This window comes from Watersipora subatra, chromosome 8 (assembly GCF_963576615.1).
Source record: "Watersipora subatra chromosome 8, tzWatSuba1.1, whole genome shotgun sequence".
Taxonomy (NCBI): Eukaryota; Metazoa; Bryozoa; class Gymnolaemata; order Cheilostomatida; family Watersiporidae; genus Watersipora; species Watersipora subatra.
In genome coordinates this window covers 35,435,728-35,455,502 of record NC_088715.1, presented here as the reverse complement: position 1 = coordinate 35,455,502, position 19,775 = coordinate 35,435,728, and the positions used below count along the sequence as shown (strand labels likewise).

The 19,775-nt window shown below is 33.2% G+C and overlaps 1 protein-coding gene across 1 annotated transcript in view; it reads right to left on the bottom strand.

Annotated features, from left to right (window-relative positions):
• The window catches only part of LOC137401410 (uncharacterized), a 388,865-nt gene extending 373,526 nt beyond the window's left edge, over positions 1-15,339 (bottom strand). Inside the window, exons 1-7 of the mRNA XM_068087740.1 lie at positions 15,194-15,339; positions 14,823-14,993; positions 14,567-14,645; positions 14,118-14,259; positions 13,600-13,822; positions 12,359-13,036; positions 10,883-11,341 (exon numbers count right to left, since the gene is read on the bottom strand). Of these exons, the coding sequence (XP_067943841.1) occupies positions 11,190-11,341; positions 12,359-13,036; positions 13,600-13,822; positions 14,118-14,259; positions 14,567-14,645; positions 14,823-14,993; positions 15,194-15,317 (1,569 nt within the window). The 5' untranslated portion in view covers positions 15,318-15,339 and the 3' untranslated portion in view covers positions 10,883-11,189. The remainder of the gene's footprint in view (positions 1-10,882; positions 11,342-12,358; positions 13,037-13,599; positions 13,823-14,117; positions 14,260-14,566; positions 14,646-14,822; positions 14,994-15,193) is intronic.
• Positions 15,340-19,775: the final 4,436 nt, after the last annotated feature.

The window sequence follows — 19,775 nt, the reverse complement described above, 5'->3', positions numbered from 1 at the left end:
CAACAATAAAGAAATATGTTCATTATAACTCTGAAATGCAAAATTAGAAGTAAAATGGCAAGCTACTGTGTACTATACACAGTTTGAAAGTTGGTTGCGTTGAATGTAGAATGGTTTTGATAAGCGATCTTTAACAGAAAGCGGGTAGGAGCATTCACTCGTATAAAAATGTAGCAAAATAAAAAATGTTCTCGTCATGAAGGGGCGTTGTAGTTTGGCCTTTGCTTGTACGTAAGTTGTAAAGAATTCTGGCTAACGTTTTAAATAATGAAACCTTCGGTGATTGGACAAAAAACATAGGCTGATAAACGGTGTACCACAATTTCGTACCTGTAAATCGGTCTACGCCTCAAACGGTCTACGTTTATTACAAAAACCTTCGAATAAATTCGATTACAAGTAAACAGTAACATAGACTGGTAAAATGAACACGGTTTTCTCGTGAAATACGCACTACTAAATAGTTCTACAATCGGTCGCACGGCTTTATTGGCGTTTCAATTTTCGGTCTTAACTTTTATTAAACCGAGCTTTTCAAGCTTTTTGTGGCGATCTTCGTTCAAATAAATCTGTCTATTTGTGTATAATCCGATCAGTTGGGTAAGTTTAAAGATAATACCGACAATTTACAAAGACTTGGTAACATATTTAAATAGGTTTAAATGTGTTTTGTATCGTTATTATATTTTTACGACTTTACATTCCGATGCTTAAATTTCTTGATGAAATTTCTAGCCAAGGGTTCGTCTCATTGTTGATGAATAATTTTCGTAAGTTGTGTGCACATGCATTTATCATAAAAACTCCCACGCATCGCTCCGCTCGTTTGCTCGTAGGATTATCAGAACTACTGTTAGAGTGGAGTTAAGAACCTTGGTTTCATAATGAACTTTCATTTTAACACTTAACCTATTTTAAGTTGTTTGATAAATTTTAAAATTATATGAAAATTTAGAAGAATCAATTTTTACGAACAACTGCTAATTTTTATAATAAACTTGATAATTTGAATCGATGAAATGAAATACTAAAGTGTTTAACTTAAGCAGCTATTTTGAGTCATTCAAAATTGACAGTTTGTTTAGAAATTGCTTTTTATAAATAATAGACAATACAAATTTCAATGTTCATTTAAAAAAAGTTTGTGAATGGAGAATTAAAAATTACCTCTGGTATTGTATTAAAATTATAGTGCTGCATTCATATTCTGATAAAGGTTGTCAATATTTTCAACATGGAAATATTTAAAACAATATCTGTCTGTATTGAATAGGGGAGATGAAAGAGGAGATAACTCATCCGAAATTGGCTGAGTATTTTGACAAGGATGATATCAGTGACATCTGGATGAGATCTGATGGCAGAGCCCTCTGGGCAGCCGCTAAGGCACAAAGGCTGCTAAAGTTCAACATCACTTATACATAAGTTGCCGTTTACGGTTTGTTTTCTGAATTAAATAATATTCCGTTGAGCCACTATACTAATTTGCATGAATATTTATGTAGGGCAGAAAATTGGAGAGTAAATATACAAATGTTATTATATTCTACTTTTTTCTCTTTTTGTTCAAATATATTACATAAAGTTATTAACTTTTGCTTGTAGGTAATGAATATTTTTCATTGTTTTTCTGTGATTTTCCGCAACTATTTGTTCAAAGCGTGTGGAAGTAATAGTTTTACAAGAAACTCTTATTTTATAATTAAAGTGGTGCACAAAGTACCAGTCACATTGCTCTATGTACACACGGTATAATACCAGCAAATCACAGGCTATGATCCAACCCAAATATTCACAATGCTGTTGAGAACAGGAAGCATGCTGCTCAAATTATAAATATACCTGTAACTATCTTTATATTTCCTAATTAGCCACCTCATTAGCATGAAATATGAGCTAGCAAAATGGCTAAAGGGTTACATAAATGTGAGAGTAAATGTCAAGGAAGCCTAACTTTGGGATAGCTAATCATAAAAAAGTAGGCAGTGCTGAGAGACATCTACTATAATAGCTTAAACCCCTTGTTGCAACACATAAAACACAGAAAAAACTTTTCAAGATAGATCACATTCTGATGGATGTGAAGATGCATCCCATATTATGAAAAGGTGGAAACTAAATACGAGAGAAGATAACTCCATGTTATGTTGAGAGAAAACATGAACTGAAGATGAGTACTTCCACAGAATAAGCAAAGTTTTCACTAGTTAAAGTTTTTTAGGTTAATATGATTTTGTGTTCAGGAGATCAATGGTAAGGAAGTAAATCAGTGGAAGTAAGCTCTTGATAATGTAATCTTTATGGTAAACCATATAAGGGTCAGCTATTTAAAGTTTCCTTTTATGAATCCTATTCCCTTTTTCATTAACTTGACGATGACTTACTTGCATTATCTTGGGAGTAGTGAGACAACTCCTAAACTATAAAACTTCCTAATCTACGCGCAATGTTTATGCAAAACAGCTTTAATTTTTATTGACAATTTTTGCCTTTAGTTTGGTTGATAATTTAAAAACCTGGTCATTAGATGATTAAAACCCTCATCATGCACTGCAAACACCAACATTGTTTTAAAAAAACAAACAATGATTTTATTTATGACACTAGTAGTAACAAACTAGGAGAAAGGCTAACAAGAGAGACCAGAGTGAGACTATGCAATCAGAGTTGTTAAAATAACATTAACCTTCAGAGAATTTGATGCACAAATGTTTGGTTTGACAATATAAAATACTTTCTCCTTATTCCCAGAATTTCATGTTTAGGTGATCAAGCATTGTAGTATGTAAAATATAATAGTAATGTGAATTTGTCTTTTGTTGGATGTATTTATTTTGCATGGAAAACTTATAAATAGTTGCAAAAACATAGCTAAGGGTTCATCGATATAATTGTTTACAAAACATAAATGTATAATCGCTGTTATAAGTTCTTTAATTTGAGAGTGGCAAGGGACACAACTACCTATATTGTTAGTTTGTGCACGTATTCTATATTAGTAATTATCAAGCAAACTATTAGTGTTTGGAGCTGCTTATCACACTGTACAAAGCCAATGTTCATGTTTCATTGTTAACTTTTGCTGATAACTTCAAAATATGAAGCTTGTTAAGATTATTGAACTTGTTTTTAATATAAAATAAAAATTAAAAAAGGTAGGAAGGATTAACTGAAGTGTTTTCTTTTATTGCTATTGATGTTTTAACTAATATCTTCAAGTCTTTCCACTCTCTTGGTTCAGAAACTTATTAATACACATGAAAGTATGTCATCAATCTTCTATTCAATGAGTAGCTGTATAAATGTACATATCGGGTTGTAAACTATTAAAACGATGCAATTTGTTTGGTAAATGTTTTAATCTTGCATTTCCAACTCAAGGAAAGTTTGTATTGGAGTCAGTGAGATATCACTTGAGATATTATTTTTTAACTTTTAAAACCCAACCTGAATTTTACAAAGGTTTTGATTTAGCAGTTGTATAGGTACATTACAAAGTACAGTTGATTTATGTACCAGCTCATGTATGTTATACGCAGGAGCTAATATTTCAATGTTTACCTTTTTTATCACCGCCCACATTAAACTAGCTTATACTTTTGTTCACTCCTGCTAGTAACTCTTTGGACCATTTCAGATTATGAGCATTGAATGGTTATGATAGATCTCAGACATACTTGCACTCAATCTTATGAGGAAGAGATCAATTGTTGTTTGTCTGGTGATAATGTCAGTATTGCTAGACTAGCAGGACTGCACAGCTCTCGTTTATAAAAAAAACACAAAGTAAGTGCTATAATTCATGACATCAATTTTGCCCAGTTTAACATTTTTAGGAGACACAAACACAAAGCAATTTAGAATTTATACAGCAAGTCTAAATATTAAATATAGTCGGAATACCAGAAGGTGTGAACAAACAAGTAGATTGAAGCTATCACACCTAAAGTTATTACACCATTGCTTAGTAGTAATTGTTTGAATTAATCAATCACAACAATTTGTTGACCACAAATTAGGTAATAATTATCATGACATAATCATAAGGAATTATTATTTAACAAATCAACTACAGACTATTGATTGTTTTGTAATAATTGTCAGTGTATTACATGAAGTTGTCAGTTTCTACTTAAAATGTACTTAGAGGAAATCATGTAACAAAGATCATAAAACAGAGTATTATGGACAGAAGCTGTATGGAATTACTACAAAGACTTTTAACAATTATTAACTACTAGAATAATACCATGAATACTCTGGTAAACAAACAAGATATTTACTTAAGTATAATAATTTAGAAAACATAACGAAATGATTTAAAGTAGATTTTTAGAAGTCCGGCTAGCCGAGTTAAAAATCAAATCTTCTTTGCAAAGTTTTTAGGTAAGCATTAGTCTAGATAAAATTCCGTTTTGGGAATTGCTTGCTCTTCATGTCTATTCTTTAAATCTATCAATTTCCTGTTTTATTACAAATAAATTGTGATCTTATCGAGTGCTTCACTTTCTGGTCTACACTGTTGCTGTATTATTTGTCTCGAATTCATATGAAAACAACAACTCGATATATTATCCACATACAAACCAAAACATAATGTATTTGTGTCAATAATCCATATATAACTGCAAACTCTAGCATGCGACAGACGAGGTGTGTTCTTTGGCTTTATCTACAAATACATATAGACTCTGTTGGATAATCTTCCTTGCAGTGATGATGCTTTCCTCAGTCACAAACATGACTATTGATGGAGTAAAAAAATTGCTTCTAGTTGGATTTGCCGGCTCATCAACACTACTTATGTGAAGGTGAGTATAACATTAGTCGAGTCAAGACAGAGTGAATATGTTACTGAAACTGTTTGTGTAGAAAGAATTGCCTCATAATCCCTTTAGCAAATTATGCAGTTATGAGCAAAGAGGTTGGTGATATGTGAGCTTGACAAATCAATAATACGAGACTGTTGATCTGTATCAGTTGCCTTCAAATTTACACGAAATGTTTTTAGCTGCTCCAAATTATTCATATACATTGTAGCTTCTCTTATTCTAGGCAATTCTATGCTAAACCTGTTCTGAAAATGTAAAGCTGTTTAGGGAAATGTGACAACCGTATAAGTCAAATGTTATATTGTTTTTTGTGCATCTCATTATCACTCAGTATCCAACAACTAACAAGTTAACAATCTAATGGTGTGGGCTTCTATTGTCATTATGAAATAAGTTTGGTTGGCTAATTGACAATTGGTATTGTTGTGATAACTCCAAATATAGTGCATTGTGTTGTTCAGTGCCTACTTCTGTAATAGTTTCCATAGGAAAAAAATATTATAATTTATTTATTTGCAAATTTTTACATCCTTCAAAGACATCAGCAGTCTTTGTACATTGTACAAATCCAAAAGACAGACCCAGCCAAGCTGGTTACATCATAAAACTACTTAAAAAGGTGTAACTAAGATTTTGATGCTTCTTTGCTCACAGCTTACAGTAAAATACCTTATACTTATATAGGATTACTTAAAAACTATGACTAGATTTATGCTCAAAGAGCTAAGTTGAGATGATAAAAAAATGACCAAAATGAACAAACATATATTTATAAATCTTAATTTCATAGATTTTCTTTGAGGTGGTATGCTTATCAGGTCATGCATATGTTTCAGTGTATCGAGGAATGGCCAGTCAATGTATTTAAACTATATGATTGGAATGTCTTGAGTAGCTGGAAGAATTAACCTTTACTATAATAAGAGCTGTGTCCTAGTCTGTTGGCTTTGGTTTGATGAAGAAAATCAAAGGGATACAAGGTGAATGAATAGCCTGGATCTAATAACTGTAAAACCTTTTTTTGATCACCATTACGCTGTATTTTTTATCAAATCACTGAAATGGCTCTTTATTGGAGGTCAGATTCAAATAAAGGGCTGTGTTTTATATTTCAAACGCCTTGCAATAATTTTTGGATGACAAATTTAACCGAATCTCGAGTGAAAGGAATGCTATTTATATTTCACACTATTTTTTGGGCAGAACTAGATCAACCCTTTTAGGTGCAAAAAATTGCTTGCTTAGTGCCAATTTTTATCATTTTTTAACAAATATGCACAGAAAAGCTGACACATGTCTTTACCAGTTGACATCTATTGCCTACAATTAACGTCCAATGACCTTACAGCAGGCTTTGCAGTTTCTTGGGGTTTTCAAGTTTTTTATTTCATTCTAAATTTGAAGGCATGTTTTTATTTCCCAACTACATTTAACAAGGTTGCATAACAACTTTTTTTGCTCATCAATATGTTTGATACAGTTTCCAGCCAAAACCGGCGTTTTATGTGCAATAGAAGAGTAGTTATAATTGTCAATCCATTGCACCCTGAGTCTATATAATCACAATGATGCTATCAAAGAGTACGCTACCAACCCGCAAGCTTAATAAGTTATATATTAATAATAATAATACTCCATAAAATGCTAAAAATATATGTTACAGAACAAGTGACATAAATGAATCATGTTTATATTACATTTAAAAACCAAAATTCACGTTTTGAAACCAAAATATTAGCTTTGTTTGCTCCACCCAGTTGCATTGTGACCTTTGCCTTTGTTTGAAAACTTTTCATAATTTTCTTGCATTTAAACTTCTTCCACATTTTCTTTGTATTTTGATCTCAAATTTTCTCTTGCCCTCCTGAGCTAGTCAATATTAGCGTCCAAACAACGTTTTTTGCAGAGCCACCTTCTTCCGGGATGCAATTTACTTTTTTCTGCAAATAAAGAAAACTTGATTGTAATAAAAAAGCCTTAAAGAATGGTAAATATAGACTTGCAACAAAACTCACATTACAATTATTTAGTATCAAAAGATTCACAGATTCACCATGTCTTACTCTGGTGGGTTGTAGGTGCAAAATATGTGGAAATGTAATTACAATCTCTTACAAGCTCAAAAACAAAAAGCGCCCGTAGATTAGAATCTCTTTATTTCGATGACGCGACCACGACATTTGGTCATCGTCTTGTCACGTATGTTCTCATGTGAATTGAAAGGCCAATAAAAGGTTCAATATAAAACTTATCGTAGCACTAGTTTATGACAAACACTTCGGGTTTTACCGAAGACCCCGTATCGAATATAGATGCTCGCTACTTTACAGTTTTATTTCGGCATTATTCAATCGTCAAGTCGTTCTCTGATCATGTGACCATTTTTGCAGCACTTTTCGATTATCACAGGTGACCAACAGGCTCGTCATAATTATCAGACAATGATATGTACTCTTTCGAGCTAAGGTTAAAAAGTTTAACGATTTTTTACGGTAAGTTATAAGATATCAGTGCTAAAAGTGACAGCATTACAATGACGATAAAACAGACGCGTAAGAACAATTATAGACATAGTTTTATTGAATGCGTGAAGTATATTTGTGAAAATATTTCGACAAATAAAGGTGCAAGAAAGTGTAAACAGAAACCGTTTTCTCACAACTACATCACATTTGAACCGTTTTGGAAAGGGAATCCAAACTACCGCGGTCTCGTGTGGCTGCGATTTTCTGTTCGTTTTTGAGCTTTTAAGAGCTTGTAATCACCTTTCCACATATTTTGCACCTACAACACAACAGAGTAAGACATGGTGAATTTTTTCATATCAAATAACGGTAATGTGAATTTTGTTGCAAGTCAACCTTTAAGACATTGACCTCAAAGTACATAGTAAACAGATTCCATTGTAAATGCGCAAAACGCATTTTACATACATGGAAATATCAAGCCGCGTAAAACATGAAACTAATCTTAGCTTGATTCAACATGATATTGGCCTGATAGGTATTTCTATTTCTGTGGTGTTGCACTCAAAGTTTTAACAAAAAAAACAAAAAAACTTGGAGTTGCAAAACCAAAGAGTTGCAAAGATTTTGAAATGAACAAAACCAATAAAAAAACTGATTGCTATTGATGTAATTGAGGCATTACTAATACGACTTTATGGAAAATATTCTACTGATCACTTGCTATTATGGGTGCATAAAAATCAACAATGTCAAGTTTAAGTAAAGTTCAAATAGAAGTGGCCTTCATTTAAATGATGGCTTTCTATGTTTCAACGATTCTCCCATAGTGGCGGTGTAATAGAGGTGGCATGGAAATAAAGGTGACATTCAAATACAGGTTCCACGATAGTTTGTTTTGATTGTACTGAGCTGGAATGTAAACTATCCATAAGCCTTTTACCATAAATACTTGCTTTAATCTAGTTACTTACCTAGCTCAAACCGTTTCTCTCAGTTTAGATGCTAATTCAGAAGTATCATAAATGAATTTTCAATAGGAGAAAATTAGGCTCCGCTATCTATAAGGACTTTTGTCTACTTTACTCAACTCTGCCCAACTTCAATTATGACACATTACCTACTATGCTACTATGACATATTGCCTACTGTGACTTGTTGATGTGAAGTAAACATGCAAGCAAATGTCTAAGGCTTCAGCAAACACCAGATTAAAAGAAATTGTTACTTTTTATTTTTTCATACTTTCCATTAAGTCTGCGAGCAACTGTCCAACAATAATGTTAGTTTATTACTTCTGATTATATCATTATCAAATAAACAGTTTTTGATTTCCCAACCATAAGATGGAGAGCAGACATGTTTATGTGTATATGTGTTCAGCTATAGCTATCAAACTCTTGGAATAAAGAATTTGTAATGCAGAAAGTTTGATCTTGGTACCTTCCATTCACCAGTCAACTACCTTACTAGCTGAGCTACAGCGCTTGATCGTTTCGGTAGGCAGTGTATGTTGCTATATGTTGCTATATTGTATGTTGCTATATGGGAGCAAATAGGCTAGCGCTTTAGTTCATGACATAAAGTAATAGCACAGCTCCAATGATAAATGTCGTAGCTCTCATTAGTAAACCTACTCAAATTTTTCATTGGCCATGTGCGAGGCTAATAGCGAGTGGCAAGCAACTCTCAACTCTTCCTAATGTTTTGAAGCTGAATTTTAATGCCCAGGCAATGCTGGGTAACACAGCTAGGAACTTTAAATTTTTTGAACATATAATGATTTCAAAATTGTGCTCCCTGTAACTGCTAAACCAAAAAATCTGTGAAATTATGAACATGTTTTAAAATTTACTAGATGACAATATTATCTCATGGTATTTTGCTGAATCTAATACAAACTTTTTCAAAGTTGGAAATGTAAAAATTAAAATAATTGGCAGGAGAAAAGGTTGCGTAGTTTTAATCATTGCACAGTCCAAAATGTACGTATTGAATAAAGTACATATGATCCGCCTTCATATTCATGTGACTCATCATTTGCAAAAGGAAAACTGTTTAAATGTTTGGTTGACTCCAAGATTGTCATTAAATATTAAAAACTGTGTGAACAACTCTGGTGGTCCAGAATTTCACATTGTGTTTTTATTACAAGTTTACACGTTGAACTCCTCTCAGGTTGTTGCTACTGGTACTGCTATAATAATATTTATATTATTATTGGTTGCTGTCTGTTTATATGTTTGCTTCTTTTGCCACAAAAAACCAGAAAATAAAGGTTGACGCAATTATTTTGAGGGCCAGTTCTTCCGAGTGTCCGTCTAAAAAACTGCTTGTCATAGATTCAAGTTCCGCGTTGGTCGAAATTTGAGTCATCCTAATATTTGTATGCGCAGAATTTTGGGACTGTGTAGTAGTCAGTTCATTTAAATTGACGGCTATGGCAACACAAACATGGAAGCTTTAACATAAATAATACACTTTATCATGTCTTTATAATTGAACCTTGATTCAAATTTTGCCCTTTAGTAACAAATCTGTGAATCTTCTTAAAAAACTTAAAGACTGACTTCAAATAAAATGATTTTCTGTTGAAAATTGTAACCTGTCAAACAGAGAATTTCCATACCAATGTATTAACTAAACATAAATTATTTCAAAAGTAAATTGTTTTAATTTATTTTAAACATACTTGTACATGAATTATTTCTCATTTAACAACTACAAGGGTTTCTGAACTAGGAGAGTAGAATGAGTAGCAGTTATAATTTAAAACGACAATAGTGATAAAACACACTTCATACAATCTTTTTTGCTTCAAACCTAAACGTAATTAGAAACAAGCTGATTAATTTTTAAGACACAAAACTTATACTGTAAAGTCATCAGCAAAAATGAACAATGGAACATAAGGCTGTTTACAGTAAAGCATGATTAGTAAGTCTAAACATTGATTGTTTGTAGTAATATTTAACCAGCTAGTATAGGTACATAAGCTAATGGTACAGTTAGTTGTGTTTCTTGCAACTGCTAATTCACCGAAGCGCTAATAACTCAGGTTGGACTTGAAAATTTTGGAAGCACTTTGCTCCAATTTTTTGCAACTACTTATAAGTTTTTTGTGCACAATGACTTCATCCAACGAAATAAAAACTTTCCAACCCAAACATGACTTGCCACATATAATCCATTATCTTCAGGGTAATCTTATTATTTTCAGGTTAATCTTATTATCCTCAGGTTAATCTAATTAATCATAAGTTTTTATATATTTCTTCGAAAAACTTGAAAGATTTACAAAAGCAAATTAGAAAGCAATCCTTATCAGTTAATTTTGTCTCCCATCACAACAAGAAGTTATCTTCTCTTATAGGAAGCTATTTAATGTTTTTACAATGTAGACGACTCCCCGCAGGACCTATGCTTTGATACATTCTCCTGCAAGTTGATACATTCTTCTGTAATTCTAGATCAAGACTATCAGTTTCTTGTTCTCAACAACATTGTGAATGTTTTGGTAAGTTTATAACTTGTGATTCTTTGGTATAGTAGCCAACATTGCTTGTGTACAAAGAATAATGTTACAACAAAGTTATGTACAACTTTATTTACAATTAAGAATCCTTACAATATTATTGTTTTTGTTCATTTTAAACAAATAGTCGTGAAAGATTACATTGACACAGAAACAGAAATATACCTACCAATGGAAAATAAAAGCAATAGAAACTTATTTAATATGTGTAAACAACAAAAGGAAAGTGTAGAACATAATTGTAAATCTATGTATAGTTAATATCACATATTGTGCAGTACATAAATATTTATACAAACTGGTATAATGGTTTAAAGCAATAATGTTCAATAGGGAAAACAAAACAAAAACGATAACTTATTCATAAGTGATATTGAGCTTTAGCAGCCCTTGTTCCCCGGCAGCTGCCCAAAGGACTCTACCATCTGATCGAATACACATGTCATGGATGTCATCTTTGGCAGGAAACTTAGCAAGTATATGGTGAGTTATCTCCTCTTTTATATCACCTATAAAATAAAACACCATACATAAGTGATATTGAGTGATATCAATATCACTTATACATAAGTGATATTGAGCCTTAGCAGTCCCTGTGCCCTAGAAACTGCCCAGAGGACTTTACCATCTGATCTAATACACATGTCACTAAAATTTTCTTGGTCAGTAAACTTAGCAAACATAAGGTGTGTTATCTTCGCTTTCATCTCACCTATAAAATACACACATTTTTCATTTTTGGTTATTTCAAAATTGATAAAGATTCCCACCATTGCCAGAATTTGAATTTAGAATTACAACTTAATTAGAATGCCAGAAGGAACTATGAAATCTCAAATTATAATTTTTTTGGTTTTTTGAAAAGACAGGGAAATTCTTATTGTCTATTATGAAAACACTTTCTTAACAAGTTGTTACTTTTGAATGACCTGTGACAGTTGTAATACTAAGGATTTTACTATTCATCTCGCTGAATCAAAGTATCAAATTTATTTTAAATATTAGCAGTTGTTTAGAAATATCAATTCAACTAAATTTTTTTATAGTTTTTAAAGTTTATTAAATAACTAGAAACATGTTCAGTATTAAAACGAAAGTCATGAAACAAAATTAACTAACTCTAGTTCTGATAACATACTTATTTAGGTTGCATGTTATATAATATGTAATGATACAAGTAATAGTTGCTTTACTAGGATAATAACAGTCACTAAATTCATACGATAACTCTGGTACAAAATTGTAACATGATATCCACAATATTTATGGTGAATGGGGAACTAAAATAGTAAAATCTAGTATATCCTAATTACACAAAAACTGATAGAGAGGACTGTGATAGAAGTCAACTTTTTGTCTGCTGCCAAGTTAAGGGCTGATATCCAGTACACATGCTCAGAGATTATAGAAAGTTCAATAGTTGATGTAGTGATAATGAAGTTATGAGTCTTTTCAAAATGGTTAAGAACATCTTCCTTGAGCTATATATATACTGCAATATAACACTATGGTACCTAACTACTAACCTGAATGGGAAGAAAGTCTGATGAGGAATTTACCGCCAGCTGACCACACCCACATATCCCGTTTCACACCACAGCAAATACCACGAGGTTTGGACACTGCAGAGCTGGTCCATGTTACAGAGTCATCATTCAGACATCTCCAGTGGACCTTGTTAGCTATTGAATCACTGATGGCAATAGAGTTTACTGGGCAGCTGACTAAGTAGTTGGGAGTACTAAATGAAGGGTGAGTAATGTAGGTAGGTGGTTGGTAAAAGAAAGGAAGCATTGAGTAGTAATAATCTACAGGATATACACACAGTCTTTTATTCTCTGGATCTGACACATACACCTTGTTATTACTAACTGTGAGTTGACTAATATTCTTATAGTCAGGAACTTGCCATCTCCTGACCTCTTTATAGGTACTGTTACTAAAGACTATAACATGTCTCTTACTACCAGGATGAGGCTCCTTACAGAGTGTAAACATATTTCCATTATACTCTTGCATTGAGATTACGTTGTTGTTGCGCACTTCCACAGTCCTAATCAACCTTCCCTCACTGTCCAATATATCAAACCCTCTATTCCTTCCCACTGCCAACTGTCCTTCAGATGTCTTTGTGACGGAGTAGCATAGCTCATACATTACTACTCTACAGCTTTTAACAGTTGTCTTGTTGTTACTCTTCAAGGCTATCAAATATACATGTATATAAGACATACACAAGCACAAGGGAAAATAACGATATTGACTTAAAAACCACAAATTTGAAACCATTAATTTTCTTTTCTTATGAAAATGACCTATTTTATATTATTATACAAAGAAGAAGAGTGGCATAAAGATGATAGAAATACAATGATAAAGAATATTATATATTTATTAAAGCATTGAAAGAGTTATGATTTGTTTAAACTGAGTATTTTCTATTTAAACTAAACATATTTAATTACGAGAATTCACCCTTGATAAACACAACATAATAATTATCGCAGAAATAAACATTGATGCACTGACTCATGTTATGTGATTATCCATTGTGTAACATCAGTGCTAAATAATTCAGCAAAATTGAGCAAGATTATGAAATCAAAAAATGTCATAGATTACATTTTAACAAAATTCTACAAAGCCGTGATCACATGTGTACCACTTTTATTAGCTAGAAGCAATAGACCCTAAGAAAATAACAGCAAAAACCATTTGTACGAGCTCAGATTTCATGCTATTTCTTTTCTTTCAGGTGTACACCTACCTACAGTCATTTTCTGTACAAGTCGAATGTACTCAGTGTCTGACACCTGATTGATACCATCAGTGTAGTAGTCTAGAACTGCTCTTTCTCCTTCCTCAAGGATCTTCAGTGACAGAATCTTATGTGAGGTTTTCATACGCTCATGCTTCAGTTGAATATCAGCAACTGTGTCATCGGAAGCACCTGCTATCTCCTGTCTCATCTCAGAAGCAATTCCAGTTCTCTAAACATGAAATGCATACAATGGGTAGGAGATTATGAAGATCATTGACAGCAAACAACAAACTACTCAGTATATAAACTGACTTTTACCCAAGTGTATAAAACTAAAAGTCTAATACAATGTATCCTATTCAGAGTTCCTTAACAATCTTAATCAGAGAGCTCACATACTCTCAGATACACAGAGTCATCTACTGGCGTTAGCTTACCCTATTGTTGTTAGTACAATTACTATAATTTATGGGCAATGAAAACTGTTTTAAAAATTAAAGGAAACTGAAAAGGTTTATACTAACAATGGTTGCTAGCAAGTCAATTTCAGTCTTTTTGGTTTCCCTCCATTCCTCAAATTTCTTACAGCTCTCTTCCTTTAGTTTCTCATAGTCAACCAGTTGGTGGTCTGGATCGGGCCCTGTGCAGGTGTTCCTTTTACTGCATCTTAATGATAGCAGGTAAAAGGTTAACTGTCTCCACTTGTAACTCAACCGAATGACAAATAATTTTGACTGATAATGAAATACATGTAATTGTACTTCTATGTTTAACGTATATCTACATATCATCGACTTGTTTACTCATAAGGAGAAGTCAATAATTCCAGTCAATAAAATTTGAATAATAAAACATCAGTGTTATCATAATCATGTGATCTTTGCTAATAGTATCTGTATATAATAAACTCTTTAGCCCAAGTCAAGATGCAAATGTTTAGTAAACAGAGACTAGTTTTACCAGTAATTATTACCTTGTACAGATGAACTCTTGACAGCCTTCACAATACCAGTCAATGTGTCTGATACATCCATTAGTCTCACAAGTGACTTCTAACAAAGTGAAAACTGAACACTGTAAGGTACTTTAGTGTGTCTCTCTGTGTATCTAACAATTACATATAATAAAATAAAATAGCAAGTGATAGTATAATTTCTCTTTTGACACTTCCAGAGAAACAAATATACTTATAGTACCAGAGTGGCGGTTAGTAAATTTTCTCTACCAACCATCATGGAGGCTACATTCCTTCATTGCTTCTTCTAATCTGTCAAACTCTCTCTCAAAATCAGCAGCCAGTCTACAGAGTGGGTAGAAAGAGAGGGACAAAGTCAGCTCATTTCTGCAGTACGGACATCTGGGAGTCTCTGCTTTGCTTACTGCATTTGCCACTATTCTCTCTAAAGTAAACACCACTTCACATTGCCTGCTTGACCTCCCGAAAGTTTAGATACTCAAACTTTAAATTGATTACAGTCTAGGCACACCTAAGCGAGGGAAGTACTGCAGTACAGTTATAAGATGAGGAATGCAGAACATTGTTTATTCTAAGATATCTTGTGGTTTGTTTTTATAAACTTGTGATGACCTTAATACTCACCCAAGCAAGCGAGACACACAGTGTTCTGACATGGCAGCAGGCGTAGTTCTCTTCTCTCCATACAAATGTGACATATCAAGTTACTTCTCAGCTGCTCTATAACCTCCGCTCTTGCTGCGGCCATAGCTGACTCAGTTTCTCAGTATAACCCTGCAAGTGGCCAGATACATAATGCTAATATGCAAGTAGAAATGCGTAATTAAATTTTTTGTGCTCATCAAGTGCATCAGGCCAACAAGTTATCTAAAATATCGCAAGCTGTTTCTACAACTTGTATCCTCACAGCCAACACGCTATCTACCATGGTTATATCATGTAACAAATATACATATTGTTAGAAACACCTCACTATTAGCTTACTGATGAAACAGTTCTAATGTTTTATAGAGGAGGTTTGGTGACGCACATGCACTAATGTGAGACTAAAAGTATAGCGGAGAAAATGAAGCAAAAGCATCATAAAAGTAGTCAGTTATCTTCTTCCAGTGCTAGTTATCTAAACCCAATCAGGGCAAAACTTTCTTACTGATGAAAACAAACTAGTTGTGTTTTAGTATTTATAAACTATTGTAGTACAGTACAGTCAGTGGGTATTTTCATACTTCGATGTTAGATAATATGACAACGTAGCTTATTCCTAAAGATGATAAGACATGCAAACAGCTTAAAACTACAAATTAAAAGCTTCTTTTGTATCATAAATTAAAAGAAAGTATAGACGGCTTTATAATAGCTTTTATATACATCAGAGTACATATAACACATGATTAATAAAGAAACTAAGGTACAGACAATATTCTCATAGTTTTCATGTAAGATTATAGTTAATCAAGCTTAACATTGTATTAGTTAAAAGCTTATCTAAAACCAAAATAAGTTAAACATCATACAATTGTATTTAAAAAACAGAGCTTACTAACTGGAAGAACTAAATAAATACTTCAGGATGAAGATGAACCCATCAACAAGGCTGAGGAAATTCAAGCAAACCTGAATATTTAGAAGAGTAAAAGATGAAAGACACACAGATGAGGATCAGAAAGGTTAATATTTAATTTCGAAAGGAGCAGGTATTCTTAACTGTTAGCTATCTCATTTTAAAACCTTTATAATATGAGGCGCTATCAGATATTTATATGATAATTGCCTTAAATCTCCTGGACAGCAGTGTATTCTACATATATCTATAAACATGTTGAAGTTTAATTGTGTCAGAGATGGCTGAGTGAGGAAGATGGTAAGGGGATTGAGGTAACAAGTGGAGACAGGTGTGGGTAGTAAAAAGTGGCCAATTCGATTGACTGGTGCAGAGACTGAGCAGAACAGAATGTCTGAACTTAAAGTTGTAATGCACCAGATAGCTTCTTGACTATAAAATGTTACTAATTAACAATAGCAAGAGTGGTTTAGTTTAAAGTGTGTCATTTGATTAAATTTCTTTGATAAGTTGTTTGATGATTATAATAAAGCTCCAATTAAATGTCTGTTGTAAATAACTATGTCACAGTTAAGTGAATCAAAATCTAAGTTTGCTTTATTTCCTTTAGAAAGTAACAATGTTTTCCTACCTTTCTTTAACAATCTCTTTTTACTCAACTGTTTTTGTTATTGTCATAAAACTGAAGTTTTAAATGGGTAAAACCTGTACCTTGTTATAGGGAAATGAAGTAAGCAATCAGGTAATGTGCTCCAGTCTGTCTTAGAGAAAGCAAAATATCATCCCTAAAAGTACCCGACATTCATCCCCGTGTTTAATAGGACTATACCCACAATTCAACTGTAAAAGTATTCTCCGTCTTTTTCCCTTTCCCTTCTCTTTCCTTCTTTCCATTTCTTCTCTTTCATCTTTCTCTCTTGTCATTAACCCCGATCCTTCATTTTTCTACTCTCACTATCTCAATTACCCCTCCCCCCTCTCTTCTTCTCTTTCTCCCTCTCCCCCAGCTCAATCTCACTCTCTTCTCCTCCCTCCTTTTATTCTCCCACCCTGTCTCCTTTCTCCTTTCCCCTTTCCCTCTCCTCTTCTCCTCTCTCCCTCATTAATAATATTATGTAACAACAATAAAATAGTTTTCTAGTAGAAGTGAGAATCAAAAATATGGAACAAATCAGATTAAACATTAGTCAGCAAACGAATGTCAGATTCAGTTAGGATACCACAAAGCCGCTTCATGCCTACCTTTGAGTGTTGATGGGCTGTTTGCAAAATGGGAGGTTACCGTTGTGTAAACCTAATAATGAAGGACTATGCCTCATAGGATTTGACCAATCAGAGAGAACAATATCCGTTGATTAGTCTCGTGAAATGTCAGTACAAGTAGCCTTTTGTGAGTTACAGATCAGGGTATGGAAAGTTTGTGTAAATACTGATATGAAGAAACTAATGGATGTGAATAAAATAAAAGTACTTTTGCATGTTATATTTTCTCCTATTATTTTAGTTTATAATAAAGTCAAAAGAACACTAGTAAATGCAAAGGTGGTAATAGACACATCTTTTATAAACCACAGATATATCTGTGTAAATGTATGAAAACCTGACTACGGGTCTGTTAGTTTAATATTAAATAGGTGTGCAGCAAAGTTAGAGATGAGCCACAGGAGAAATAAACTCCTTTTACTAACTGTTGGTACCTAAAAGCTACTGTAGGCAAACAGCCTTGACAGGGCCGTAGCAATGATTAATGTAGGAGTATTAGAAGAAAAAAGTAAACTGCTAAACAAGGCAAGCTTTAAGGCTAACAAAAAAATGATAACCAATAAATGAATCAACAGATAAGTTTTCATTTCATGCAAATATACGAAAAAAACTAATTGACATTTTAACAAAATTGTAAGTATCAGAGACCATTGAAACATTTAACAAGAGTGTAAGTAACACAATCTTTAAAATATAACGTTGATGCTTCAAAAAAGATAAATGAATTTGCATAGCAACTGACAACAAATGTATTGGCAGCAATTTGTATTACAAAATTTTACTGGTATAATTATATCACATAGTGCGGAGCTCCTTCACCATAATTAAAATACATAGAATGTAATATTTAATTGTAAAATCTTGTAAATGAAAATATTAGACTGTATATTAAAATCACCAATGTGATAGGTTTGATTTTGGTGACCAAAGTGAATACTGATACATGAACTAGTTTTTTCTAAATGATAGAAATGACATCCTGTCTATCATCTACCCAAGTGATAAAGAGAATACACAAGTCTGTCATCTGTTACTCATTCTTGTACCCCTTACTGGCTGATCAGCAGATGGCTGCCTAAGAGAAGGTAAAAGTCGATCGACAGCCCAAATTCACAGCCTAAAAGCAGCTGAGCAAGACTGCATCAGACGTTAATGGTGCTTACTACAGTATATTATCTAGACAAAGCAATGATGCACCAGAAATGAATCGGTTTACAAATGATAGCCTTCCTATATCTTAACAACCTACAATTGTCAGCATGTGCTCCTAGCAGCTGTCAGGGTTTGAAACAATGAAAGTTGGAATTTGTGGCAAACAGCACAAGAGGAAACAGCAATCACGCTAAGATTGTCATCGCAAGAATTGCAATGCTAAAATAAGAGTGTGAAAACACTACGAAGCTAAGAAGGCATCAGTGTTGGAAGCACTGACAAGCCAGCTTGAGAGTCAACATGAGAATCGGTGGAAAACTACAGAGATAGGAGGTTGAAGCATTAGATATGACAGCTAGGAATGCATCATTGATTGAAGCGCTGACAGGTATGCATGAAGAACTACTGGGCTAGGAATGCGTCCGTTTTAGAAGCAATGGATCGTTAAGAGGACAGCATAATAGTAGCACTTAAGCAATGCCACCCAGCTGCCACAAACAGCGTAGTAAATAGGGTACTGACCAAAATATCAAGCAAATGAGCCATTTAACCATTACAGCTGATGAGAGACATTAACAAGCATGATTGATGTATTCCCAATTAAGATTTTGACCATTACGCATGAAGGAGATGTGTGACCTTCTGCAAATCCATTATAATTGCTACCACTATGGAGGGCAACACATCACAATAATTACCCAATATTATTTTGCAGAGTGACAAAAAGCACGAGCAGAGACACATATACATCAAACCATCAACCGATCAAGCAATTACAACACTTTTATTATTACATAGCTTATAACATCTTTTATTATAGATAAGATGACTTTGTGAAATCATAATATGGCCTAGTTACGCAAGAACTTTATTGTTATGAAAAACAAAAAAAGTTATGTAATGACTATAAAATGCATCACATGAAATATGAATATCTCTTTTGTCTTATGTTAGATAGATAACTATACGTGTAGCTGTCTCAGGATGAATATTATTATAGCAAAATCCATTCTTGAATCAGCGATTAGTGGTTTTCAGGTTATGGCCAATCTTGTAGAAATTATTGACACAGCCTCTTAGATTTTTGACTTGTTAGCTTATTGGGATTCCAAACATTGTCATGAAATCCCAAAAAAGATGATGTCCAATATCAGCTGTCAAAAAGGAATGTTGGTTGACATCAAAGTTACTAAAATAGACATCACAAGAATTTTGTGATATATGCAATAA